The 24,287-nt window shown below is 38.7% G+C and overlaps 1 protein-coding gene and 1 pseudogene across 1 annotated transcript in view; one reads left to right on the top strand and one right to left on the bottom strand.

Moving 5' to 3' along the window:
- NDFIP1 (Nedd4 family interacting protein 1) overlaps nucleotides 1–24,287 on the bottom strand; it is a 50,997-nt gene that overhangs the window by 7,385 nt on the left and 19,325 nt on the right. Inside the window, exons 2-7 of the mRNA XM_026499029.4 lie at nucleotides 15,197–15,284; nucleotides 10,027–10,157; nucleotides 6,890–6,977; nucleotides 5,842–5,966; nucleotides 3,725–3,791; nucleotides 248–353 (exon numbers count right to left, since the gene is read on the bottom strand). Of these exons, the coding sequence (XP_026354814.1) occupies nucleotides 250–353; nucleotides 3,725–3,791; nucleotides 5,842–5,966; nucleotides 6,890–6,977; nucleotides 10,027–10,157; nucleotides 15,197–15,284 (603 nt within the window). The 3' untranslated portion in view covers nucleotides 248–249. The remainder of the gene's footprint in view (nucleotides 1–247; nucleotides 354–3,724; nucleotides 3,792–5,841; nucleotides 5,967–6,889; nucleotides 6,978–10,026; nucleotides 10,158–15,196; nucleotides 15,285–24,287) is intronic.
- On the top strand, nucleotides 21,558–22,884 carry LOC113255362 (tubulin beta chain-like; annotated as a pseudogene).

Genomic DNA, 24,287 nt, shown 5'->3' with positions numbered 1-24,287 from the left:
CTCCTCCCCAATACTTTCCTCCGGAACCAGTATAACAATAAGCACTGGCTTCAGGACTCAAGACTCAAAGATCTAGGACCCATAGTTACAGCCAAATATCCTAGCTCCCCGATGACTCCTAAGACTCCTGCCTCTTCTGTGTTGTCAGAACACAAGATAATACTTTCTCCTATGGCAGCTTTTCTAACTTGCCCTTTCCAACAGCTTTTTATGAAAACACCCATTACTAGTACATTTTTTAAAATACCTTTAATAAATAAAGAGAACTCTGGTCCTGGGGAGATTTGAGAAAGTTTCTGGCATCTTCCGAACTTTTGCATAATTGATAAATCCTCTGAGAAACAGGAGAAACCCTGATTTAAAAAAGAAAAGCCAAGAATGAATATATAATTTCCATATTAAGTCCCCTCCCCAGAAACATCCCTCTTGACAGCACTACTCTATCGTTTTTCAGCTAAGAGCTATCAAAACATGAGTAATTTTCTTCAAAATTTCCAAAGGATTTCCATTTCTCAATGAGAAGACATAATCTCAAGAGCCCAAATGAAAGTCTTTTTGCAGCACATTAAGAATCTAATTGATCTAAAAGGGAAATAAAAAATAAGATGGAGTTAAACATGTACATTTGGAAACCTGAGAAGCCTTATCAAAACCTACCTTCTGGGTTCCAAAAAAGTATTTCAAGATAATTAAAAATTTTTTTAAAAAAAGGGACTGGTTACAAAATATTTTTCTCAAGTTTAAAAAAAAAAATCCATGCATCTTGCCATGGTATTTTTTTTCTGTCAACTGTACGTATATTGTCCACTAGATGTCAGGATCCCCTTACCTAGTACAACAATTTTTTTTTCCTGAACACCAATTCTCGTATTCTCAACTCTGAACTCTATTTCTCTATTCTTAAAAAATATAGACAAGTAGGGTACACTTGGCCATTTATTTACCAGGCACTAAGGGAGTCAGACTGATTTTGTGTGTCTACGCCAGAAACTATACGTTCAGTTGGTACCTCTTCTAACAATCTGTGGGGAAGGTGGTGTGCCCCCTCCAATGACAGCTCACATGCTCCTGGCCCTCCTCCTTTACAGCTGGTCCCTGAGTCTTAAGAGACTTTTTATTTTTATTTTTTTATTTATTCATTTTTTTAATAATAATTTTTTATTATGTTATGTTAGTCACCATACAGTACATCCTTAGTTTTTGATGATGTTAAGAGACCTTTTAAAAACAGCTTTATTTTTTTTTTAAAGATTTTATTTATTTATTTGACAGAGACAGCCAGCGAGAGAGGGAACACAAGCAGGGGGAGTGGGAGAGGAAGAAGCAGGCACAGCGGAGGAGCCTGATGTGGGGCTTGATCCCATAACGCCGGGATCACGCCCTAAGCCAAAGGCAGACGCTCAACCGCTGTGCCACCCAGGCGCCCCTAAAAACAGCTTTATGATGATGTAATTCACATACCATGAAGTTCGCTCATTTAATGTATACAGTTTACTGGCTTTAATTTTAGTACAGTTACAGAGCTGTAGAACCAAAACTATTACCTTTATTTTAGAACTTTTTTATCACCCCTAAAAAAATTACCCATTCAGTAATCACTCCTCACTCCCATTCTGTTTGGCATCAAAAGCAGTAAGTGACTATAGAGCAGAGGTCACCCCATTTAAGTGCTGGGTCGGGGAATCCTAGTGAAATGGAGAGCACACAACCTATATGGAGGGGACACCTACAGCTCAGCTCCAGTCAAAGGGTGGGTGCCAGGTGGAAACAGAGGCCTGTTTTGCTAGATATGCCAGGTTTTTTTTGAAAAGCAAAAAAAATTCAGACATTTTATGTGGAAACTCTTGATTTTTAAATGATGGCAGCTAATTTAAAAAAAACATCTGAAAATAACTGTGGAACAAACTAACTACAACCACCGGCTAGCTATAGGCTCCTGGGCTGCCAGCTTCAGTACCCCGTGTGGACCTGCTGCAACAAAACAGAACACCCACAAACTGGTTCTTTCTGCAGGAGGAATTCCAAAAACGACCCCAACACTGGGTCCAAATGCACAAATGGGGGCGAATGGGTGGCTCAGTCGTTGGGCATCTGCCTTCGGCTCAAGGCGTGATCCCAGCGTTATGGGATCGAGCCCCGCATCAGGCTCTTCTGCTGGGAGCCTGCTTCTTCCTCTCCTATTCCCCCTGCTTGTGTTCCCTCTCTCTCTGGCTGTCTCTCTCTGTCAAATAAATAAATAAAATCTTTAAAAAAAAAAAATGCACAAATGATATCCAAAGTCTCAGCGTTTTTTTGCTTACTAGTAAACAGTACGACAGAAAGATCAATTAAAGTATTATAAATTCATTTCCCATGAAACTTTAATATAGGAAAACAATCAATTCATTAAGTTTCTTTAAATTATCTGTGCTGTCAACAATCAACCTGAAAATATGCTTAATGGCTCTCCTTGGGTCCATTCAGGATTTGCTTGGATTTAGGCTTGGGGGGAAAAAAGAGAGTCAGCCTTTTTCTTAAAGATACAATTCTGAGAATAAGCAAACCAAGAAACTATTCCTCCAAAGTAACTCTTCTTTGGGGCATGTTTATTATTAAGCATCTCAATAATTGAGGGGGAAAATCATGATTTCTCTTTCCGTGGAATTCCAATGACTATCAGCAGAGTAGATGATAGTGTTGGAGAGGCTGGGGGTGGTGTGATCTAAGACTTGTACTTTCCAAGTACAATTTAGGTTCAGCAATGCATGGTCTATCACCATAGACAAAGCAGGTAGGTCCTGAATGTATTAAGCAACTCTTGGGCATGGGTGCTACCCTGTACTAACTAGACCCATTAGCAGCATTGCCACCAGGGATCTTAATTAAGGAGCCAACCACAAGGTCCAAAACAGGAGACAGGAGAAAGTGCTATCAGAGAAGCCAGGCGAGGCAATTACACCATCTTTAATAGCTACAGGAGGCCCCTGCTATAATTCTGTAGAAATGAAAGCAGTGATGGTGGTCTGTTACTGTATCATAAATATTTTCTATACAAAGAATGAAGAAGCCAACATATTCACTCCGATGTTCATTTCTTTGCTTTAAAATTTCTTGAATGAAGCTATTTTAAAATACATACTTAGAGTAAAAAAGATAATCTTAAGATGAACAACCTGAAATTGCCTAGCATACCTTTTTTTAAAAAAGGCCTCCTCCTCATTGCAAAATCATTCTTATTCTCATCAGTATTGAACTAAAGAATTCTGGAAACCCAATAATGATTCTTCCAGAAGTTATGTCTAGCAAGGCTATACATTTTGTTTCCTGCTGACAGATCCAACTGAAGACTGGCCACATACATTCCTGAGTAGTTCAATTAGTTACAATATACCTATAAACAATTTGGGGTGGAGTCTGTGAACCCTTTTGTGGTGATAATTCCCGAGGGGAAAAACACTCATAGACTATAAAGTCATCTTATTAGTGTATCCCACTGTCACATGGGAAACCTGAGACGTACGTATGAATAGGATAGGAAAGATCAACCTCCACTAGGAGATGTTTTATTATTATGCACGTTACTTTAATGGTGATGACAAACTAATCTTGAAGAAATATTTTTAAAATTATACCTATATTGCTACTATATTACTGTATTATAAGATGAAGGATTACTAAAAGTAATTTTACTTCTAAAATTTTACAATTATCTTTTCTCTCCTTTGTCCATGTTAAAAGCACTTACCTAAAACCAGGAACACCCACCAGAGCCAGTACTGACCATCAAAATATCCAGGGAAATAGGTGGAAAACTGAAAAATAAAGCAAATTAGTTTATAGTAGCTTAGCGGGTAGAATTTCACATTTTAACTTAAGGGCACACAAAACACAAGACTTTTGTACACTGACTAAATGCTGTCATTTAGCTCTCACGATTTTTTTAAGTGAAAATATTTTATATATTACTGACTTGAAATGATTATCATATACGCAGATATATTTCCTTTCGTGGAAAGTCAATCTTGAATACGAATTTGGCTTTATAGACTCTTTCAAGTGCTCAAATATGTTTACTTATTTTTTTAAAAGATCTTCCCCACACAATATTCACCCTTCTAGAAATTTTTTTTTAAAAGTTTTACTTATTTATTTGACAGAAAGAGCACACAAGAAGGGGAAGCAGCAGGCAGAAGGAGAAGCAGGCTCCCTGCTGAGGAGGGCTCAATCCCATGACCTGAGCCAGAAGGCAGCCACGTAAGGACTGAGCCACCCAGGTGCACCTAGAAATATGTTTTGATACTTTCACTTTGCTTACCCAGTGCCAAAACCAATTATTTTGTTCCTATTGTTCCAGGTACACCTTGACCTTGGAAGCTTTCTCATGTACAGCACAATAATCCCACTCCTTTGCCAAATAATGGCACATTCCGGCGAATGGGAAGTGAGGGCTGCTGAGGTTTTCTTGCACTTCAAGAGCAAAGAAGAGAAAAAATAGTTTTCTTTCTTCTGTTGAGCATGGCTGTGCTTCTGATGTGATCCCTGCAACTGCCATAGCTGTGAGAGCCCTGAAGGAGGGGCAGCTGTACCAACATGCTGAGCAGAGGAGGCAAATGTCCCTAATGATGTCAATGAAACACTGATTTCACTACCCTCCACGGGAGGACATGTTTTTATGGGAAATAAATTTTCCCCACTGTTTTCTAAGCCATTTTGAGCTCAGTTTTCTGTTACTCCCAGACAAAAGCATCCTGACACGAGTTGATTCCTTCAATTCAGTTTTAACATTTGAGTCAGCGTAGTGAAGATTTTAGTTAAAAAGAAGACTGGTAACGAATGTTATCTATTTTCTATTGGGGGCTTTGATATCCAAAAGTTTAACACAGCCTGAGCATTAAAATACAGTATTTTATCTCTTAATAGAATAACAATTTAAGATTCAGAGAAGGAATGAAAAACCTCTTTAGGGCTTGGGTTCTTCACCTAAGTTCATGGCTTGGATGAGTATGTATTAGCTGCCTGGGGAAAAAGTCCACAACTTTTAACAGATTCTCACAGGAACTCAGAATCCTAAAAATGTTAACAACTGGTTAGAATAAATAAATTCGAAAAAGTCCAGGGGTCAGTCAACACCCACTAGTAAGTTAATAATGCCAATTTACGATGAATACATTGATTTTTATCTATTAAGTTGACAAAAGCAATAAACTTACCTGAACTCACAATACACTTTAAGAGACTAGATCTTTTAAAGTATAAATTACTTCAGCAATTCTTACTACCTGTAACTCCCAAATCACTGAACATCTCTCTCTTAATGTACTTTAGAAATAAGGCCCCCTAATCGAATAGCACTTGTTAAACAGTTTCAGCTCCCAAACATTTTGGCATAACCAATGATGCTACTGATAAACAACCCTGGAAGGGAGGGAGGAAGGAGGGAGAAACAAAGAGAAGGAAAGAAGAAGAAAGACAGACCTAAACTTTAGTAGAATTAATGTGAGGAATACCTGTTTTTAATGAGACAACAAAGAAGTGGTACCTTTCTTTTTATTACAAAAACAACTAATTTCAAAACAAACACACATATCATCATATCATAAACATTAAAAGCAGAGAAAGCAACTTGTCAACAACCTGTAGGATAGATGCCTTGGGACCACCAATATTCACTAGGTCTAATTATAAAACTTAGGTGCGTGAACCACCTGCAAATAATTTAGGTTCAACTTCATGAAACCAAAGACAAACCTAAACTCATTTTAAACATAGAAAAAAATGTAAAAAAAAATAAAAATAAAATAGTCAAAGTTATTCTACTTATTGTTTCTCTACAGGGTCTATTTTTTCTGGTATACAACTTACCCTGACAATCAGGATCCACTTAATTAGAGAGAGACCAAATCCTGAAATGGCCCCATACCTTCCTGCAGCTGAGGTGGTCAGGCAGAAAGACAGAAAAAATCCAATCCAGTTAAAGAGGAATGCCACTGTAAAGGCAGAGAAGAAAAAAACTGTAAGACATATCCCTCTTACCCAAGAAGCAAGAGTGCTCTCTACACCTGTTTCCGCTTAAATGGCTTTTCCAAGGATAAAAGACAGCCCAGCCCACCCACCATAACCCTGGCCCTACCTCCCCAAAACATCCATTCTCTGTCTTCTTCCCAGAAACAAACAAGAAACCATCTGCTCTGAATATCAGGTATTACACTGTTACGTCTGCTGCTTTTCACTTATTCACTTTCAGAAATGCCTTAACATTCACCGAACTGTATGTATACTTACGCCTTGTACCCTTTATATGTTACGCTTCAGTAAATAAAATCCGATTCAAGTTATTCATCCCCCTACTTCTACGAATTTTGACAGCTTACATAATGTCACCTCTAAAAGCACTGAGTTTCCTTTACATCTTATCTTTTTAATATAGGAAATTTAAAAATGGCTGCTCACTTCTAAGTGATACACATGGAAAGATGAACGCAAAACAATACCAAGAAGGCAAAAAAAAAAAAAAAATGGTTAACTTTTATCAGTCAGAAATAGAAGCATGCAAAAAAAAAAAAAAATTCCATCAGACTAAGGCCTTTAATTCCTACTCTACAGGTCAGGTATGAGTAGGAGCATTGCTAACAGTCTTTGCAGACCTCAAAGATGAGGCATAGTTCAAGTAAAAATATAGCATCCCCAAAACTGCTTCAATCCTATTTTCTATAGATATTCATAGAAAGAGAAGACAAACGGAATACTAAGATAAAAGTAAACTAAGCTCTGAACGTCTCAGTAAAAGGCATCAAATAAACACAACGTATTAAAATATGAGCTCAACTAGTCATTTTAATTCGTCAGATTCACCCATTATTCAAAGCACTCCAGTCTATGGGAGGTGGTTCTGCTATGTGTATTTACTTACTGAAAAAAGTTAACATGAAAATCCCATCATTTCCTATCCTCAGCTGGTCAGCATCATCAAAGTCATCCCGACCCACAAAATCCTCATCCTAAGTGAAAAGAAAAAGAATAAGGTAAATTCACAATGAATTATTCACAGGCAAATGAAAGGCATCAAGAAAAATAAGGAAGGGGATAAAAATGAGTACCAAGGAGAAATTTTATTGCTTTGGCTCAATTCAAAACTATGAGCACTAAAGGCTCAGTATGTGTTAAAAATTTCATTTTGTCTTTTAAGTAAAAGATACAATTAGAGAAAAAACAAATCTTTCTTCCACCTCTATAGTTTTCTAAATGAACTGTTCATTTTATAACCCAAGTTCTTTAACAATGAGCTTCAAAAATTATAAAGCTCAATAAGAAGTATTAACTCATATAGATCTGAAGCAAAGATACACACTTGGCTTAAATTTGGTTTACGTTCTAGAATCACTAACCCGGGGCCTGTTGGGGGCCCAGAATATCAGTCACCCAGGACCTATTAAGGAGCTCAAATGCTTTATGAGACATGGGAGAAAAAGGAGAGCATTATCACACATGAAGAGGCTATAGGGCTGCCCACTGCTCAACTCCATAACCATTTGTTCACGTCAGCATATGGGTCTGAAACAACCTCACTTCCAAGCTTATTGGCAGATAGGATCCTTTCCATCCTAACTTGAAAACATAATACTCCAAGTCTAGAAAGAACATGATCCTCACCAATATTAACACCCACATATGTGGCCCACCTTTTTAACTGATGAGGGTTATGTGTTGAAATACTGAAAAATATATGAATATACACTTAAAAGTAAAAGTTAGATTTGTATACAGTCCAATGAAGGTTCCCCAAAGGAAAAAAAAAAAAAAACTTCAGGGACAATCCAAATCATCCCTACACAGACAGAAATGGGGCTGGGAAGTCCATAACAAGCCTGGGGAGGGGGTACTGGAGAAAGTAAAGTGTCAGTGTTAGCTTCCATTTCTAACTTAACACATTTCTTCTCCTGTTAGAAATTCTTACAAGAATGTGTTTATGTTTTTTAAAATACTAAATACCCAGTTTCTGACTTCATATTAGGAAAAATAAGGCTTTGCCTAATTAGATGCTAACTGGTTTTTTGCAGAAATACTCAAAGATATACTACAAAAGGACATGGCAGTAATTTCTAGCAATATTGCAGGTGCCTTCTAACTGTTCTTCCTGTCCTTGGTATCTCTACTACTGGATTCCTCCTACAAATTGTTGCTGGGTTAATGTTTCTAAAACAGCGTACTTGTCTTACCATATCCCTGCTCAAAAGAGTCTGTGTGACCTACATGTAAATCTAAATGCCTCAGCCTAGCATTCAGAACATTCTACAACCTATAGTCTGGTCACAAACTCTTCGTTCAAGCAAAATCAATTACTACATTCACAGACCCTACCCCACAACAGGCTGGATTCACATAAGCTTTCTCCCTTTTTCCCTCTGGAATGTTCTTATCCAACAAAACTCAGGGCCCACTTCAAATCCCATCTTTCCCACCATCACACAGTAAAAAGTCATAGCTCTTAATGCTCACTGCACTTGTACTGCTGCTTAGATATTGGCATTTGTGGGCCTTTCCCCCAGCTATATTTAAGTGCTTGTACAGTAGGAGTATTGCCTTATTCAAAGTTTTCTACCTACCCATTGCAAAATACATAGCACACTGTATAAAAAAGTGGTTTACACATGTTTGCTAAATAATGTTTAACAGGTTCCTAAATATGTATACTTGTCAAATAAAAGTATTCTAAGAAGTTCTGCTATTAATCAGAGCTAATCACCTTATCTATTTCCATGGGACAGTTACCATATAGTCTAACAAGACTACAAAATACACACAGGATTTTGGAGTCTAGAATATCTGGGTGTGACTCTCACCTATGCTATTTATTAGCTGTATGACTTCAGGCAAATTACTTAATCTCTCTGGGCCTCAATTTTTGCATCTGTAAAATGGGGATAATATAATCTCTACCTTGCAAGGTTATTGTGAAGAGTTCAAACAATATACTAGAAACTAAGCACAGTACCAGCATGTCATTTGCTTCCAATATATGGTTATTATACTGTTTTGCCCTTAGACCATAAGCTCCTTGAAGGTTGCTAGTTTCTCTCTGGCACCTGCAAGGACTGAGCACACACCACCATATGGAATCAGCCTAGACTGGGCTTATAAACTATTATTTCTGTCAAGTAGTGGTTTCAGAAGCCCCACCCCTCATAGCAGGTGTGGTCTATAAACAGTCCACTACCTTTAGGCCCGAACTTCTGGGGCCCCCGCCACTGCACTGCCCAGGCTAAACTTCTGTTTTTGTTCTCATCATTCACTCTGGTTTCCTGTCGGGACTGAGTCTGGAACCCTGACTGACCCATATTCCTAGGGAATGGATCCTACTCTATCTTTTCCCAATATCTGGCCTAAGACCCTACCTACATCACCTTTAACCTGGATGAATATTCATGAAACCACATCTAGTCACTTGCAGATCTGACATCAAGAACAAAGAGTGCCCCAAAGTCTCCTCCTGGCTTTCATCACACCTAGTGCCTGCCTCACAAGAATCAACATCAGCCCAGATGGGATCTGAATTCACTATGCCCCAAAGATGGAGTGGTCTGGAATGCTGCTGGCATGAGGTTCATTGAGACAACTGCTGGGGCCCTTTTGTAAGTTTAATTCTATCAAGTTGAATTTATTCTCTCTATAGATCTCCCCAGCTGCTACCTACCTAATACCAAAATATGAGGTGTGCAGAATCAAAGCAAAGTCAGTGTACTTGCTAAATCAGTCCCTGCTCTAAGACATTTCAGTCATGGCAAGAAAGTTGAGAAAATGGTGGTAACAGAAGAGATATAGGGAAAATAAGCTGGCCTGACTAGTGATTTTCTCCTGATTTGTACCTCTTACTGCATCATTTTCCGGAAGAGCTAAGAGTTTGTAACGCCAAAAGAAAATGTACTTTTAAAACATTAGCTGTACTTTTTACTAATCAGTACAATCATAAGGAATACATCAAAAGTGAGTAATGAAAAGAACCTAATTCCCATAAAGCAGCCAGCAAGTAACACGATAAATTGGACTTACTCTTCCAGGAACCAAGGGGATAGTAGCTTCAGCCTTGGTTCTCTCTGCTTCATCGTAGCTGGGCAATGTTGTTGCCACATTGTAAGATGGAGGCTTTGGAAATCCGCACTCATCTTTGTAGTCAAAATACGCTGGAGAATAAAAAGGAAGTCACAATTATCTGACCTTTAGCTAAACTGAGGAAAAAGAAGATTTCCACTAACTCTGGCAAACAAAAAATAGCTGTTCCTCTAAGAGTACACACAGAATAATTGAATCGAAATGTTTATGTATGAATATGAGCTCGAGAATGATCTTTAAATTTATTTTAAATTATTTAAATTTATTCATTTAAATCACTCTGCCTTCCCTTCCAAATGCCTTTAAACACTTTTTCAACTGTCACACAGTATGTTCACAAATGGCAGTTAATATTAATAGTGGTATAAAGACAACATTTAAGCCCAAAATACCTCACCTGTGCATGTGTAAGCTGTACCATGGTTTCCTCCCATTCATAAACAAGAAAACCAACTTAATAAAGAAGTTTAAATTCATTTCTCACAGGTTTGTTTTAGCACTTTGATTCTTACACATTAGTTTTACCATGTACTGTTTTTGTATGATGTGCCTAAGGTAATTAATTCAGTTAAAGAGCCATTATTTATTTGAATTAAATCTTTCATTTCCTCTTTTTAATGTTGCATCTTCATTCTCATTAACTCTTACTATAAGAAACTCAATATTTATTAGAAAAGAGCAAATGTATTAAACTTCTGCACAATTTTTTAAAAAACAAGCATTTGGGGGAAAAAAGTCCTATAGTTCATCAAGATTAGTATTTTTCTTTCTTTTTCCCCTCTAGTTAATTGCAATTAACTTCCAATTTCACTGTAATATAGTATTGAAATCATAAATCAATACAATTCACCTCATCAACAAAATAAAAAAAGAAGAAAAATTCTATTGTACTCGCATGGGCAGAGAAAGCATTTTGTAAAATTCAACACCTTGCAGATAATAAAAACCCTTAGCAAATTAGGAACAGGAGAAAACATCCTTAATCTGATCATAAGTCTCTATGAAAAACCTAGAGTAAATATCATAATTAACTGTAAATTTTTAAAAGTTTTCTCCCCTAAAATTAGAAATTTACACGAAAATGCCTACTCTCACTACTTCTTATCAAACATTACCTTAAAGGTCCTAGTAGTTGATGTAATACGGCACGAAAAGGAAATGTAAGACATAAGCATTAGAAGGAAAGAAAATAAGAAAATAACTGTCCTTAATCATGGATGATGAAATCCAAGAGTATCTACAGACAAGAATTAATATATGAATTTAGCAGAGTCTTTGCGTACAAAGTCTCTGGATGGATATACACCATCAACTGTACTTCCATATACTAGCAACAAATAGAAAATAAAATTCTATATGGAACTTTTACAACAGCCCGAGGAATAAATCTAGTAATAAACACATAAGTCCTCAATGCTGAAACCTACAAAATACTACTGAGAGGATTAAAGAAGATCTTAATTAGATGGAGAGAGATATCATGTTCACAAACCAGAAACAGTATTATAAAGATGTTAATTCTCTTCAAACTGACCCCCAGATTCAGTGCAATTTCAACTACAATTCCAGTTTTTGTTCTGTTACATTTTGTGGAAATTGATAAGCTAATTGTAAAATGTATAGGAAATGCAAAAGACCAAGAAAAACCAAAGCAATCTTGAAGAACAAAAAGTATGAATGACCAACATTACCAGATATCAAGATTATAAAACTCTATAATTAAAACAGTAGTGGATGGGCATAAAGATAAATAAACAGACCAAAGAACAGTATATTGAGTCCAGACACAGATCCACTCATATATGGTCACATGATTTACAATAAAGGTGACACTGCAGAGCAGTGGAGAAAGAATGGTCTTTTAAATAAATGGTGCTGTACAAACTGGCTATCCATACAGAAAAACAAATTAACCTTGACCCCTACCTTACACTACACAGAAAAAAACAATACCAGATGGAATTGAGATCTAAATGTGAAAAATAAAATTTCACAGCTTTTAGAAGAAAATATACAAAAATGTGTTACTGAAACTAAAGCTGTCACCTAATCTAATTTAAAGAACTTTAAAGATACATGTGTATCCACTGACATTCATGGATACACATGTATACATATATGTTACAAAACAATGCATCATTTCCTATCTTTTTATTTTTCATCAAATCAAACTAAGTCATTACAACCTGAAACGTACAATATGAATTAACCCACTGCCATTCTAATTCTGAATACATGAATAAAACTGATACCTACTATCACCTTAAATTAATCAACATGTTTATTTCCCTGTTTTGAAAGATTTTTTAAATAGGATCCATCAATATAGACACTCATATAATTTTAAATTTCCATGAAAAGTCTAACAATCTTTCAAGTTTATTTAATACATCCAGACAAAAAAACCCCTAATATTTCTTAGATTGTTCAATTTACATACCACAAATTAAAATAGGTAGAGTATGCAAAATAATTTGTGCTCTTTTTTCCCCTACCAATATGCGTGTGTCTTTTTGTTTCTAACCACTTTTCTCATAAATGGACTAATAAGTATATACAGTCAGTATTTATCTAAGAAAAATAATAATAATAAGGAATGTTAATTTAACGACAAAGGGAGGAAAGACCATTTAAGCCATTTTAGAGTTTTCCTTTAAAAAAAAAAAAGTAAAAATGCAAAACCTCTGTTCATAAACAATAAAAAAATTAATGTTCTTGGGTAACTTATGACCCCTAAAAACATATTTCCCTGAAACTTCACTTATCTGAAACTCAAACGGCTCAAAAGAGACCCAGGAATTTTAAAGTCTGGTTGTTGGGACACCTGGGTGGCTCAGTCGGTTAGGTGGCTGCCTTCGACTCAAGTCATGATCCCAGGGTCCTGGGACAGAGCCCTGCAGCAAGGTGCCTGCTTCTCCCTCTGCCTGTAGCTTCCCCTGCTTGTGTGTGCACTCTCTCTCTCTGACAAACAAATAAAATCTTTAAAAATAAAATAAAAGTCTGGTTGTTTATAGGGTGCCTGGGTGGCTCAGTCAGTAGAACATGAGACTCTTGATCTCAGAGTCCTGAGTTCAAGCCCCACATTGGGTGTGAAGCCTACTTAAAATAAAAATTTTTAAAAAAAATTTTTTTTAAGTTTGGTTATTTATTTATTTATTTTTAAGGCCTCTGTGTAGTTAGATGAAATGCCACAAAACCCAAAGACTTTATTTGAGAGAGTATTCTTCAGGCTCTATTCTGGAAATAGTTTACCTCTCCCTTATATCCAACAAAAGAATCTTTGTTATCTGCTGTTGAGGTCCATAGTAAGATTAACAAAAACAAAAGAGAAAGAGCTTAAAGGGACTTCATAAGGACAGCTAATAGGAAATACCATCTGACAGCAAAAGGAGAATTTGATTCTTTGATCAAAGTTCTACAAATCTCAATGAATAAAGGCATCACTACAGTATAGAAAAGAATACCTTCTAGACAATGTTTCTGATTGTAACCTATATCATAAGGAAAAATTTAAACAAAGAATATGAGATGTAAGTGAATAAGAGAGAGAAGTGTTTGAGAAAGATTTCTATCCAAAATGGTTACAAGGGGGCGCCTGGGTGGTGCAGTCGTTAAACATCTGCCTTCGGCTCAGGGCGTGATCCCGGCGTTCTGGGGTTCTGGGATCGAGCCCCACATCAGGCTTCTCCTCTAGGAGCCTGCTTCTTCCTCTCCCACTCCCCCTGCTTGTGTTCCCTCTCTCGCTGGCTGTCTCTCTCTGTCAAATAAATAAATAAAGTCTTGAAAAAAAAAAAAAAAAAAGAAACCGGCAGGGACTGTGTGCTGCCTGCAGATCGAAGTCTGCCTCTTAAAAAAAAAAATGGTTACAAGATTTTATAATTACAGAGGGTAGAAACAAATAATTCAGGAAAAAATTACCTCCTAATGATTCTAGGTACTTTAATGCAAAGGACTTTTATCATTAATAAAACAGGAACCCAACTTTTTTATTAAGTTAGAATTTTCACTGGATGTCTTTTTAATGGAAAACCAGTACTTACAGTCTGAGTAGAAATGAGTAAATATGGCATGGCACTGCGATTCTTTCTCAAGTCTTGGTGTTCTCATTCGATTCCATGAGACACCCTAGAATTCTTCAAAAGACCTTAACTTAGCATTGTTAGTTTTTGATGCTTACAAATGAAATTAATACAAGGAGGCAGGGTTCAAAATTCCGAGCCAGAGTGGAGGTAAAGAACTTTCTGACCCATGTTCTTCATTATAATGGCAGCCGCAGGTACAGAGAGACCAACAAATTTAATCCCACATCAACTGACAACAGCTGCCCCGAGAGCTGTATTGAAAAGGATTCTGGGCCTGTGTTTGGGATAAATCCTGTCTTCAACTTGCGTATCTACCCTGGGAAGAGGATGGGTTCAGCAGTGGCACCATGGGCCATATACTTGCCACTCTGCCATACTTCTCTATTAGAGAAAACGGAAGATGTTCCATCAAAACGGGTCAGTCTTCAGCAACTAAAGCAGAGCTGCTCTCAGGCAGCTTTAAGCTACCTGAAGTCCTCAACTGCTGAGATTTTCCTTCTCTTCCCCAACCCTTCTACATAAACATGTGAAAAATGTAAAAGTCTAGCATGAGATGTGAAGATGAAAGATTATTTAAGGAGGGCTTAAACTATGAGGAACATCATAAAAGAGCTGAGAGACTTCCAGTTTTTTTAATTAAGAATTTACTAGCACAAAAGAAATCAAATGTACTATGTTCCAGGTCGCAGGCACTAGAATCACAAAGAGCAAAACAATTAATGAGGAAACTACAGAAAGAATAAAAATCAGATGATCACGTGGTTGCTGAATTTCTACTTCCTTTATATTCTGTTGGAATGAAATTGAGTTCCATAAAAAAGCCAGACTGAAACGGAGTTTTAAGTGTTTTTCAGAACAGTAACATGAGGGTTTTTTTTTTTCCCCACTTTTGGTGATAAACTACAAATAATGTCAAAGACTTCTTAGGGAAAGCTGAAGCAAAGGCAAAGACGAACAGACACATACGGGACAAGCCTCTGGCCAAGTGCATTTCAGGAGTTCAAGAGCCACCCTGCCCAGGTGCCTACCTGCACTCTCCGCAGAGATGCTGCTGTATGGTGGAGGAGCGTCGCCCACAGCCTGCTCTGGCTCTCCAGGCTCGTCCTCATTCTGCAACTAAATAAAAAGTCCACATTTTAGCCCAAGTGTAAAGCCAACTAGACAGAGAAGAACATGAAAACTGGGACAGCCCTTCTGGAAAGCTATTTATTTGGTAACGTGTTTCAAAAGCCTTAAAATGTGTAAATCCTTTACAAAGTATTCTGCTTTCAGGAATTTATCCTAAGGAAAGCGTCAAAGAGGCAAAAAAGGTACATGCACAAGTTACTGCAGCAAAAAATAGAAACAACCTAAATTCCACCCACATGGGACTTTCTAAAGAAATTATGGTTCATCTCACAAAGGATCACTAAGCATCCATAAAAATGAAAATGAAAATGTGATGGCTTGAACAGATATTTACGCTGTACTGTTACATGAAAAAAGCAAAATTTACCAAATAGAATGCATAATATAATTTGGTTGTGAAAGACAGATACATGAAGGTCTAGAATGAGACACCTACAGTTTACAATGTTTATCTCTAGCCGATACAATCACAAGGGAATTTTTCCTTTTTGCTGTTTATATACATATTTGAATTTTTTGTAATGAACATGTAGCACTTGTATAACTTTTTAAGTTAGAAAAATAATCTAATAATATCTCTTAAAGATAAATCACAGCAAATCAAGGTCTGCCACTATATTCAGTGTGCATAGAGAAATTAAATCTTAAATAACTGAGATATTTACAAAAACATAAAATTCTACATAATTCTATATATATAACCTCTGTTAATAAATCTCCCTCTTCCCTATCTCAGGCATTTTCTCGGTCAAATCTACAGCCCCAGTTACTTTAAATAACTCACACTGAAAAGTGTGTCTTTCTGCCACTGCCAGTCTGGATAGTCTACCCAACTCATCTTCATAGAACAAGGACATCTGATTTAATTTTTGTACTGTGACAATTAACTACAGCTCATTTAAAAAGATTAATTGGCTGAGAAAGGGAGTCAATTTGTAAAGTAATAACAGAGTATTTATCGATGTAAATAACTTCGGGGTCCAGGTCCTGCTGTATGCCATCATAATATACAGAGCCACCTGAGCCACTTGTAAAACACACACCCCTCTAAACCAACTGCTACAGAGAACTCTATCTTGAACTGAGACAAGAAAACAGAGAGCCTGACCTCCGGTAACATGAAGTAGAGCTCCCTAATTCCTTAAATTGTTAATGAACCATCTCAGTCTCTAATCCCTATGCTATTCAAAATCGGAAGCCAACAAAACTTTTCGGATTAACACTGTAATGTATTCAATTTCAAAGGAATTCTTGTGCCAAACTATCATCAACATCTACCGTCTGGGCACAATTTTTTGAACTCTAAAACTCTGTTAAACTTAAGGCACTCCCAAAGGAACTGTATTGTAACCTAAGATGAATTTCCTTTTGAAGAAAGCATATAGGGCAAAATAGCTACAGTAAAGCCACATGTTCCTGGGACAGTAAATTATTTAAATGAGTTCCTGGAGCCATGGTTCACTTGTAATTCTTTCAACATTATAAGACGCTCTAGACAGGGTATTCTCAGCCTACTCCTACCTAACCACTTTTGTGTCCTAAGAATGTCACAAAAGAGTCAGCAGCAAAAACAGAGGCAAAAACAGACTTTACAAGAATGTTACCTCAATATACTGTAGCCAGTCATGTTCTTTATCTAAACCAAGCCTGGAATTTTTGACCCGTTTTAGATTTCCTGAGCTTGGTCAAATAATCATGTTACCTCTGCATAATTTAGGGTTTAGAAAGGAAGTGTAACAATTCTGAGAAATACAGAAGTCCAGAGAATAAAGAGGTCTTACATGCCAGTAACTATGAGATAGGCTGCCTGTCTCCTAGCAACCTGGAGATGTGCAATGTGATCACCCCACACCTAGCTAAGAGATAACAGAGCAAAGAAAGTCCAACTGCCTCAGAAACCCCCATTTTTTCTTTGGTGAGGGGAAAAAACAAACATTTCCAGGTGAAGTTTTTTCCCTCCATTAAACTTCACTTTAGAATCATGTACTAATACCATTTCCAGCTGAAAACAAAAATAAAGATGATAAAAAAAACACGCACTATGACTCTGGAGGCTCCACATGCTGGGATGATCCCCGGACCTCACAAGGCTTCCCAACACTGGCCTATTCTCTATATACTGGTTATACGTTTAGGCTCCACCAAGAAATGTTTTTAAAATAAAATACTACCAGGTGGGGGAAAAAGTAAAGAGGCAAGTATCTAGTGACCACCACCTGTGTGAATAACCCGCTAAACAACAGAATCCCTAAATATATATCTTTTTACACTTTGGGGACATCTATGGCCGTTAATTTGGCTCTGCTAGCCAAACAGATCAGGTACTCACTAACAAGGCGGGGGCAGGGGGCGGGGGTTGGAGGGAATGCACAGAACTACAGTGACTACAGTGGGACATATCTTTAAGGCTATAAAGTTGGTTACTTGGTTTCGAAATGTATTTTTAATGTTCCCTTTTCTGTCCCTGGGAATCTTTCCCACGCAGCCCTCTCCCCCACATCCCTGAGGCTCAGGGATCTTCAGGCTCTCTCCTGAGATTCTCTCAGAGAAGTACGGGGTTGGAAAGATGCCCAGTCTCTTCTATCAACAAGGTCAGTGGGAGCATGAGTCCAACCTGTTACAGAATCCTGGCTGTAGGGGACACTGTGAGAGGCAGGGCTGGAAAGTGGTGAGACCTGCTGCTCTCTCTCTGCTGTGCTATTAGATGTGGTGGGTGGGGGGAACCCTTTGTATCTATGACAGATAATAAATACCCGCTGGGGACTGATTCTTTTTTGTCATGTAACTTTTCTTGACAATTCTGATCAATTTCACTTATCTCTAAGTAAGATTTAAATGGCATTTTTTTTCAAAACAGTAATTACACAATTACCTATTTATGCCATATGAAGTACCGAGTTTAGTACAAAACTACCTAAAATTACCAAGGTCTCCATCCTTGAGATGGGAATAATCCAATCATCTGAAAATCCGGATGGCCTTTCTCTTTATCACACACCCACTGTTCCCTCGCCCTCACTTTCCCGACTACCCACATTCCACTCTATACTCTGAGTAGACCCTGTCACGGCTCCCTAGAAAAACCCTAAAACCCTCCCACGTTTCCACTTTGCATATCACAATCTGCTATGGTGCCTCTTGGCCTTGATCACTTTCTATTTTTTTTATTTACCTACACACAGATGTTAATAATGTTTTGTCCTCTAGATTTAGCCGGTGAAAGACAGCACATCTAAAATAAAGGATGTGCGGTGCCTGGGTGGCTCAGTCGTTAGGCGTCTGCCTTCGGCTCGGATCATGGTCCACGGGTCCAGGTTGGAGCCCCAAATCAGGCTCCCTGCTCAGCGGGGGGCCTGCTTCTCTCTCTCCCTCTGCCACTCCCCCTGTTCGTGCTGTTTTTAATCAAGAACAGAGCCAAGACCAGGATTAGGCCAAATTAAGGGCTAACATTTACAACTGCTGGATGGCAGTACCTACGGCTCTTTTTCTTTTTTTTTTAATGATGTTAGTCCCCATACAGTACATCATTAGTTTTTGATGTAGTGTTCCATGATTCATTGTTTGCATATAACACCCAGTGCTCCATGCAATATACGTGCCCTCCTTCATACCCTTCACTGGGCTAGCCTATCCTCCCACCCCCTCCCCTCTAAAATCCTCAGTTTGTTTCCCAGAGTCCGTAGTACCTAAGGCTCTTAAAAGTCATTCTTGGATTCTATTTACTAAGAATGGGAGAACAAAAATCCTACTAAACAACAAAGAGAAAAACAAAAAACCCATAAAGCCTTATACATGCCAAGAGGTACCAAAATATACCTCATAATTCATACAAACATAACAAACACGTGGAAAATAACGCTGAACTATCCAATAAATCCAAAAAGTTACAAGTATTCACACCATTCATTTTTTCTTGGTTGGGTCCTACTTAAGCAGCAAGAGATCTTTTAAGTTTTAATCCCTTCTTAAGTTATTAACAATAAGTCTCAAAAAATCCTAGATCAATGCCTAAACTCTAGCTTTAAATGTTATTTACCACTTATAATTTTAGAGTTAAATCCTAAATTTTACCTTACAATGCAATTTTTAAACCTCTCATTACCAACCCACTACTTCTGCATACTCTTTAAATCTTACCAAATGAGACAGTATAATTACCAGAAAGTAAACAAGCACATTTCCTTAGGTAAACAACTGAGTGTGCATTTTACTGTTATTCAGAAATAACTAAGTCTGTGAGGACTGTGTATTTTCTTTTTTTTTAAGTATTAAATTTTATTTATATGGGGCTTTATTATTTTTTTAAAGATTTTATTTACTTTATTTGAAAGAGAGAGAAAGCACAAGCAGGGGGAGTGACAGGCAGAGGGAGAGAGAGAAGCAGGCTCCCCGCTGAGCAGAGAGACCGATGCGGGGCTTGATCCCAGGACACTGGGATCATGACCTAAGCTGAAGGCTGACACTTAACTGACTGAGCCACCCAGGTGCCCCAAGGACTGTGTATTTTCTACTATATATAACCTGTAGATTTTTAATTGTATACTGACTATAAATTGTGTTATTCTAATATCACCAAATTCTTTACATTCAAGAACAATTCTCTATTATAATACTATCAATTAGAGGATGACATTTAAAATAAGGTAAATAATTCTGACAGAGAGAAACTCTTAACTTAAAAAAATCTAACTTAAAAATGGGTAAAGAGGGGTGCCTGGGTGGCACAGCGGTTAAGCGTCTGCCTTCGGCTCAGGGCGTGATCCCAGCGTTATGGGATCGAGCCCCACATCAGGCTCCTTCGCTGGGAGCCTGCTTCTTCCTCTCCCACTCCCCCTGCTTATGTTCCCTCTCTCGCTGGCTATCTCTATCCTGTCGAATAAATAAATAAAATCTTAAAAAAATAAAAATAAAAATAAAAATGGGTAAAGAGGGGCCCCTGGGTGGCTCAGTCAGTTAAGCGTCTGCCTTCAGCACAGGTCATGATCTCAGGGTCCTGGGATCAAGCCCCGCATAGGTCTCCCTGCTCAGTGTGGAGTCCGCTTCTTCCTCTCCCTCTGTGCTCTCTTGCTCACTCTCTCTCAAATAAATAAATAAAATCTTAAAAATAAAATGGGCAAATAACTTTCATTTCTCTGAGAACATACGCAAATGGGCAATATACAAAAGATGCTCAACATCATTAGTCATCACAGAAATGCAAAATCAAACCAAGAGAGATCACTTCAAACCCACTAACACGGCCATAAGAAAATTAAAAAGGAAAGTAACAAGTGTTTCTGAGCATGCAGAGAAATTGGAACCCTCATACACTGCCAGCAGGAATGTAAAACTGTGCGACTGTGGAAAAGTTTGGCAGTTCCTCAAAGACAAGTTAAACAGAGAGTTATAAAAAGATCCAGCAATGCCACTCCTAAGTATATACTCGAGAGAAGTGAAAACATAGTTTCACAGAAAAACTTACATGTAAATGTTCATGGCAGCATTACTTATAATAGTCAAAATGTTCATCAACTGATTCTCGGATAAACAAAATATGGTATATCCATACAAAAGGATGGCTAAGAATAATCCATCCTATCAAAAGAAAAAAAGGAATGAAGTACTGATACACGCTACATTGCAGAGGAAGCTTGAAAACAATATGCTAAGTGAAAGAAACCAGTCACAAAAGACCATATATTTTATGATTTATATGATTCCATATAAAATAACCAGAAACAGCAAATCCAAGAGAGACAGAAAGACTGGTAGTTGCCAGGTGCTGGGGAAGGGAAGAGGAAAGAGTAACTGACTGCTAAAGGATCCAGGTTTCTTTTGGGGGTGATAAAAATGTTCTGCGGTTATACAGTGGTAAGGTTCCAAACCTTGTGAATATAGTAAAAATTACTAAATTGTATACTTTAAAAGGGTGAATTTTATGGTATTTGAATTACATCTCAAAAAAAAAGTGTTTTCTAATTTTGAAAACAAAAACCTATATAATGTGAATTTTAGTTAAAACAAAACTGAAGAGGGGCGCTTGGGTGGCTCAGTCAGTTAGGCATGGGACTCCTGATCTCATCTCCAGTCTTGATCTCAGGGTCGTGAGTTCAAGCCCTGTGTTGGGCTCCATGGTGGACGTGGAGCCTACTTCAAAAAACAAAAAACAAACAAAAAAAAAATCAAAAAACCAAACTGAAGAGCACTCTGTGCACCCGCTCCTCGGCTCTTGTGTCAGTGTATCCTTCCACCCATGCCACCACCACTGCCGCCGCTACCACCATGAGGGAGATCGTGCACCTGCAGGCCAGCCAGTGCAGCAACCAGATCATCACCAAGTTCTGGGGGGTCATCAGACTAGCAGGGCATCGACACTAAAGGCACTCACCATAGCGACAGCGACCTGCAGCTGGAGTGCACCAACGTGTACTACAACCAGGCCAAGGGTGGCAAGTACGGTCCTTGGACTGTGCTCGTGAGCCTGGAGCTGGGCACCAGGGACTGTGTGTGCTCGGGACCCTTTGGGCAAATCTTCAGGCCAGACAACTTCGTCTTATATGTCAAAGTGGTGCTGGGAACACCTGGGCCAAGGGGCACTACACGGAAGGTACAGGGCTGGTTGATTTGGTACTGGATATTTTGAGGAAGGAAGCTGAAAGCTGTGACTGCCTGCAGGGCTTCCAGCGGACCCACTCCCTGGGTGGGGGGCCTGGGTCTGGGATGGGTACCCTCCTCATCAGCCAGATCCAAGAGAAGTACTGAGACGGGATCATGATTCAGTGTGATGCCCTTGCCCAAGGTGTTAGACACAGTGGTAGAACCCTACAATGTCACCCGCCCAGTCCACCAGCTGGTAAAAAACACAGAGGAAACCTACAGTATTGATAACAAGGCCCTCTATGACATCTGCTTCAGAACCTAAAACTGATCACACCCGCCTATGGGGACCTCAATCACCTGGTGTCAGCCATCACGAATAGGGTCACCACCTGCCTGGGCTTTCCTGGCCAGCTCAGTGCTGACCTGCACAAGCTAGCTATCAACACGGTCCCCTTCCCCCACCCGCACTTCTTCATGCCCAGCTTCGCTCCACTGACCAGTGGAGGCAGCCACAGTACCAGGCCCTGATGGTGTCAGACCTCACCCAGCAGATACTTGATGCCAAGAATAGGATGGCTGCCTGTGACCCCTGCCACAGCCACTTCATGACTGTGGTCCCAGGGTTCCGGGGCTCCATGTCCATGAAGGAGGTGGATGAACAGATGCTTAACATCCAAAACAAGAGCAGCAGCTACTTTGTGGAGTGGAACCCCAACAACATGAAAACAGGTGTGATATCCCACTCCGGGAGCTAAAAATGTCTGCCACCTTCATCGGCAATAGCACAGCCACTCAGGAATTGTTCAAGCGAATCTCAGAGCAGTTCACAGCCAGGTTCTGGCGCAAGCCATTCCTGCACTGGTACACGGGTGAGGGCATGGACGAGATGGACTTCACCAAGGCCAAGAGCAACACCAATGACCTGGTGTCCAACTACCAGCAGTACCAGAACACCACAGCCAAGGAGGAGGGCGAGTCTGAGGAGGAGGCAGAGGAAAAGTTGGCCTAGAGCTGCTCGCCAGTAAAGCATGGAAGCTCTTTGAACTCTTTACTCCCTCACATCCTGTTCTCTGATAGCCATGTCTCTGTGTGCACCTGCTCTTATTGCTGTTGTGACATCACACACGGTACAAGACACCACCTTTAAAGCATTTTTATAGTGGGGGGGGACCCTGAAAATTAACTGCTCCAAATCATCATTCTCTTGCTAAATCAATGTCTATGCCCCTTAATGGGAGAGAATGGTCCTGATCCCATCAGTGTCCTCAGGGCTTAACATGGAACCCATACCTGCAAATGGACAAAAATAAAGAAAAGTAACACCAAACTGCAGACTAATTGTAGTAAAAAAAAAAAAAAAAATTCCTTAATATTCTCCCCTCCTGACGAGAAAAATATTAGGATCAAGAAATCAAAATAGTTTGGCGAACAACCTGTTTTAAGAGCTGAAGATGAGCAGCATTAATTTAAAATTTTCTACTTCAAGAGCTTCCCTAAAGATAATTTTAAAAATAAACCACCAGAATTAGACTATCCTCAACAATATGTCTCCTGTCAAAGAAAAAATTAAATGCAAATCCTCTTAATACCAAAATAAAAACACGATTAAAGGTCAAAATTCACCAAAGCCAAAGAAAGAATAATGCCTTAAAAAGTCAACGCAGTAACAGATGAAAACTCTAAGACCACAGTAAATCCCCTTAGAAAGGCCATCAGTTTATAAAGCTTTTAAAAGATTTTTGTGGTTATCACTGTTAACATACATAAATACAACTGATGAATAAAATTTGGTTTGGAATGAGAGAAAATACTTGCAGTAGTTATCTTAGTCCTTAGAAATGAGAGCAAATGTTATCAACTATGATTACCAACTTGTTGTGTTTTCTTATTTCTTCACTTGAGATCCAAGTAACAAGGAATATCATCCAGGGAGAAAAGAGGAAAGCAAGATAGTAGCCACTCATCTCCAACTTCAACTTTCCTAAGAAGCCAAGGTGCTAGGAGAAATCACTCCTCCTCCGCAAACTAAATAAGCCAACCATGGCTATGATAGCGCCACTCTAAGATTTTTGGGTGGGACCAGAAAATTGTCATCAACCTGCCAACCCCCGGGATCCATGCCTTATGTTCAAGTATTTCCACCACTGATAGCTTCACCAAGACAGCATCAAGTAAATGATGATGAGTGTTTCCTGGCACAGCACTTCAGCAAAATCTGTGGCCAAGAGCCTTCAGAGTTAATGATGAGCCCCATGATTTTATAAAGACTGGGAAAATAAGAGGGGCAACCATGCAACATTTTCAAACAGGCTTCTCTGCCTCTGAACACAGCTTTTGAGAAGTAGCAAACAAACTATTTACTAACCAATCCATGTCCTCAGTAACATTCTGAGTCCTACCTCTTCTCCAATT

The sequence above is a fragment of the Ursus arctos genome, unplaced genomic scaffold (genome assembly GCF_023065955.2).
Source record: "Ursus arctos isolate Adak ecotype North America unplaced genomic scaffold, UrsArc2.0 scaffold_5, whole genome shotgun sequence".
In the NCBI taxonomy this organism is placed as follows: domain Eukaryota; kingdom Metazoa; phylum Chordata; class Mammalia; order Carnivora; family Ursidae; genus Ursus; species Ursus arctos.
The sequence above is the reverse complement of the archived record's forward strand: the minus strand, read 5'-3'. Positions and strand labels throughout refer to the sequence as shown.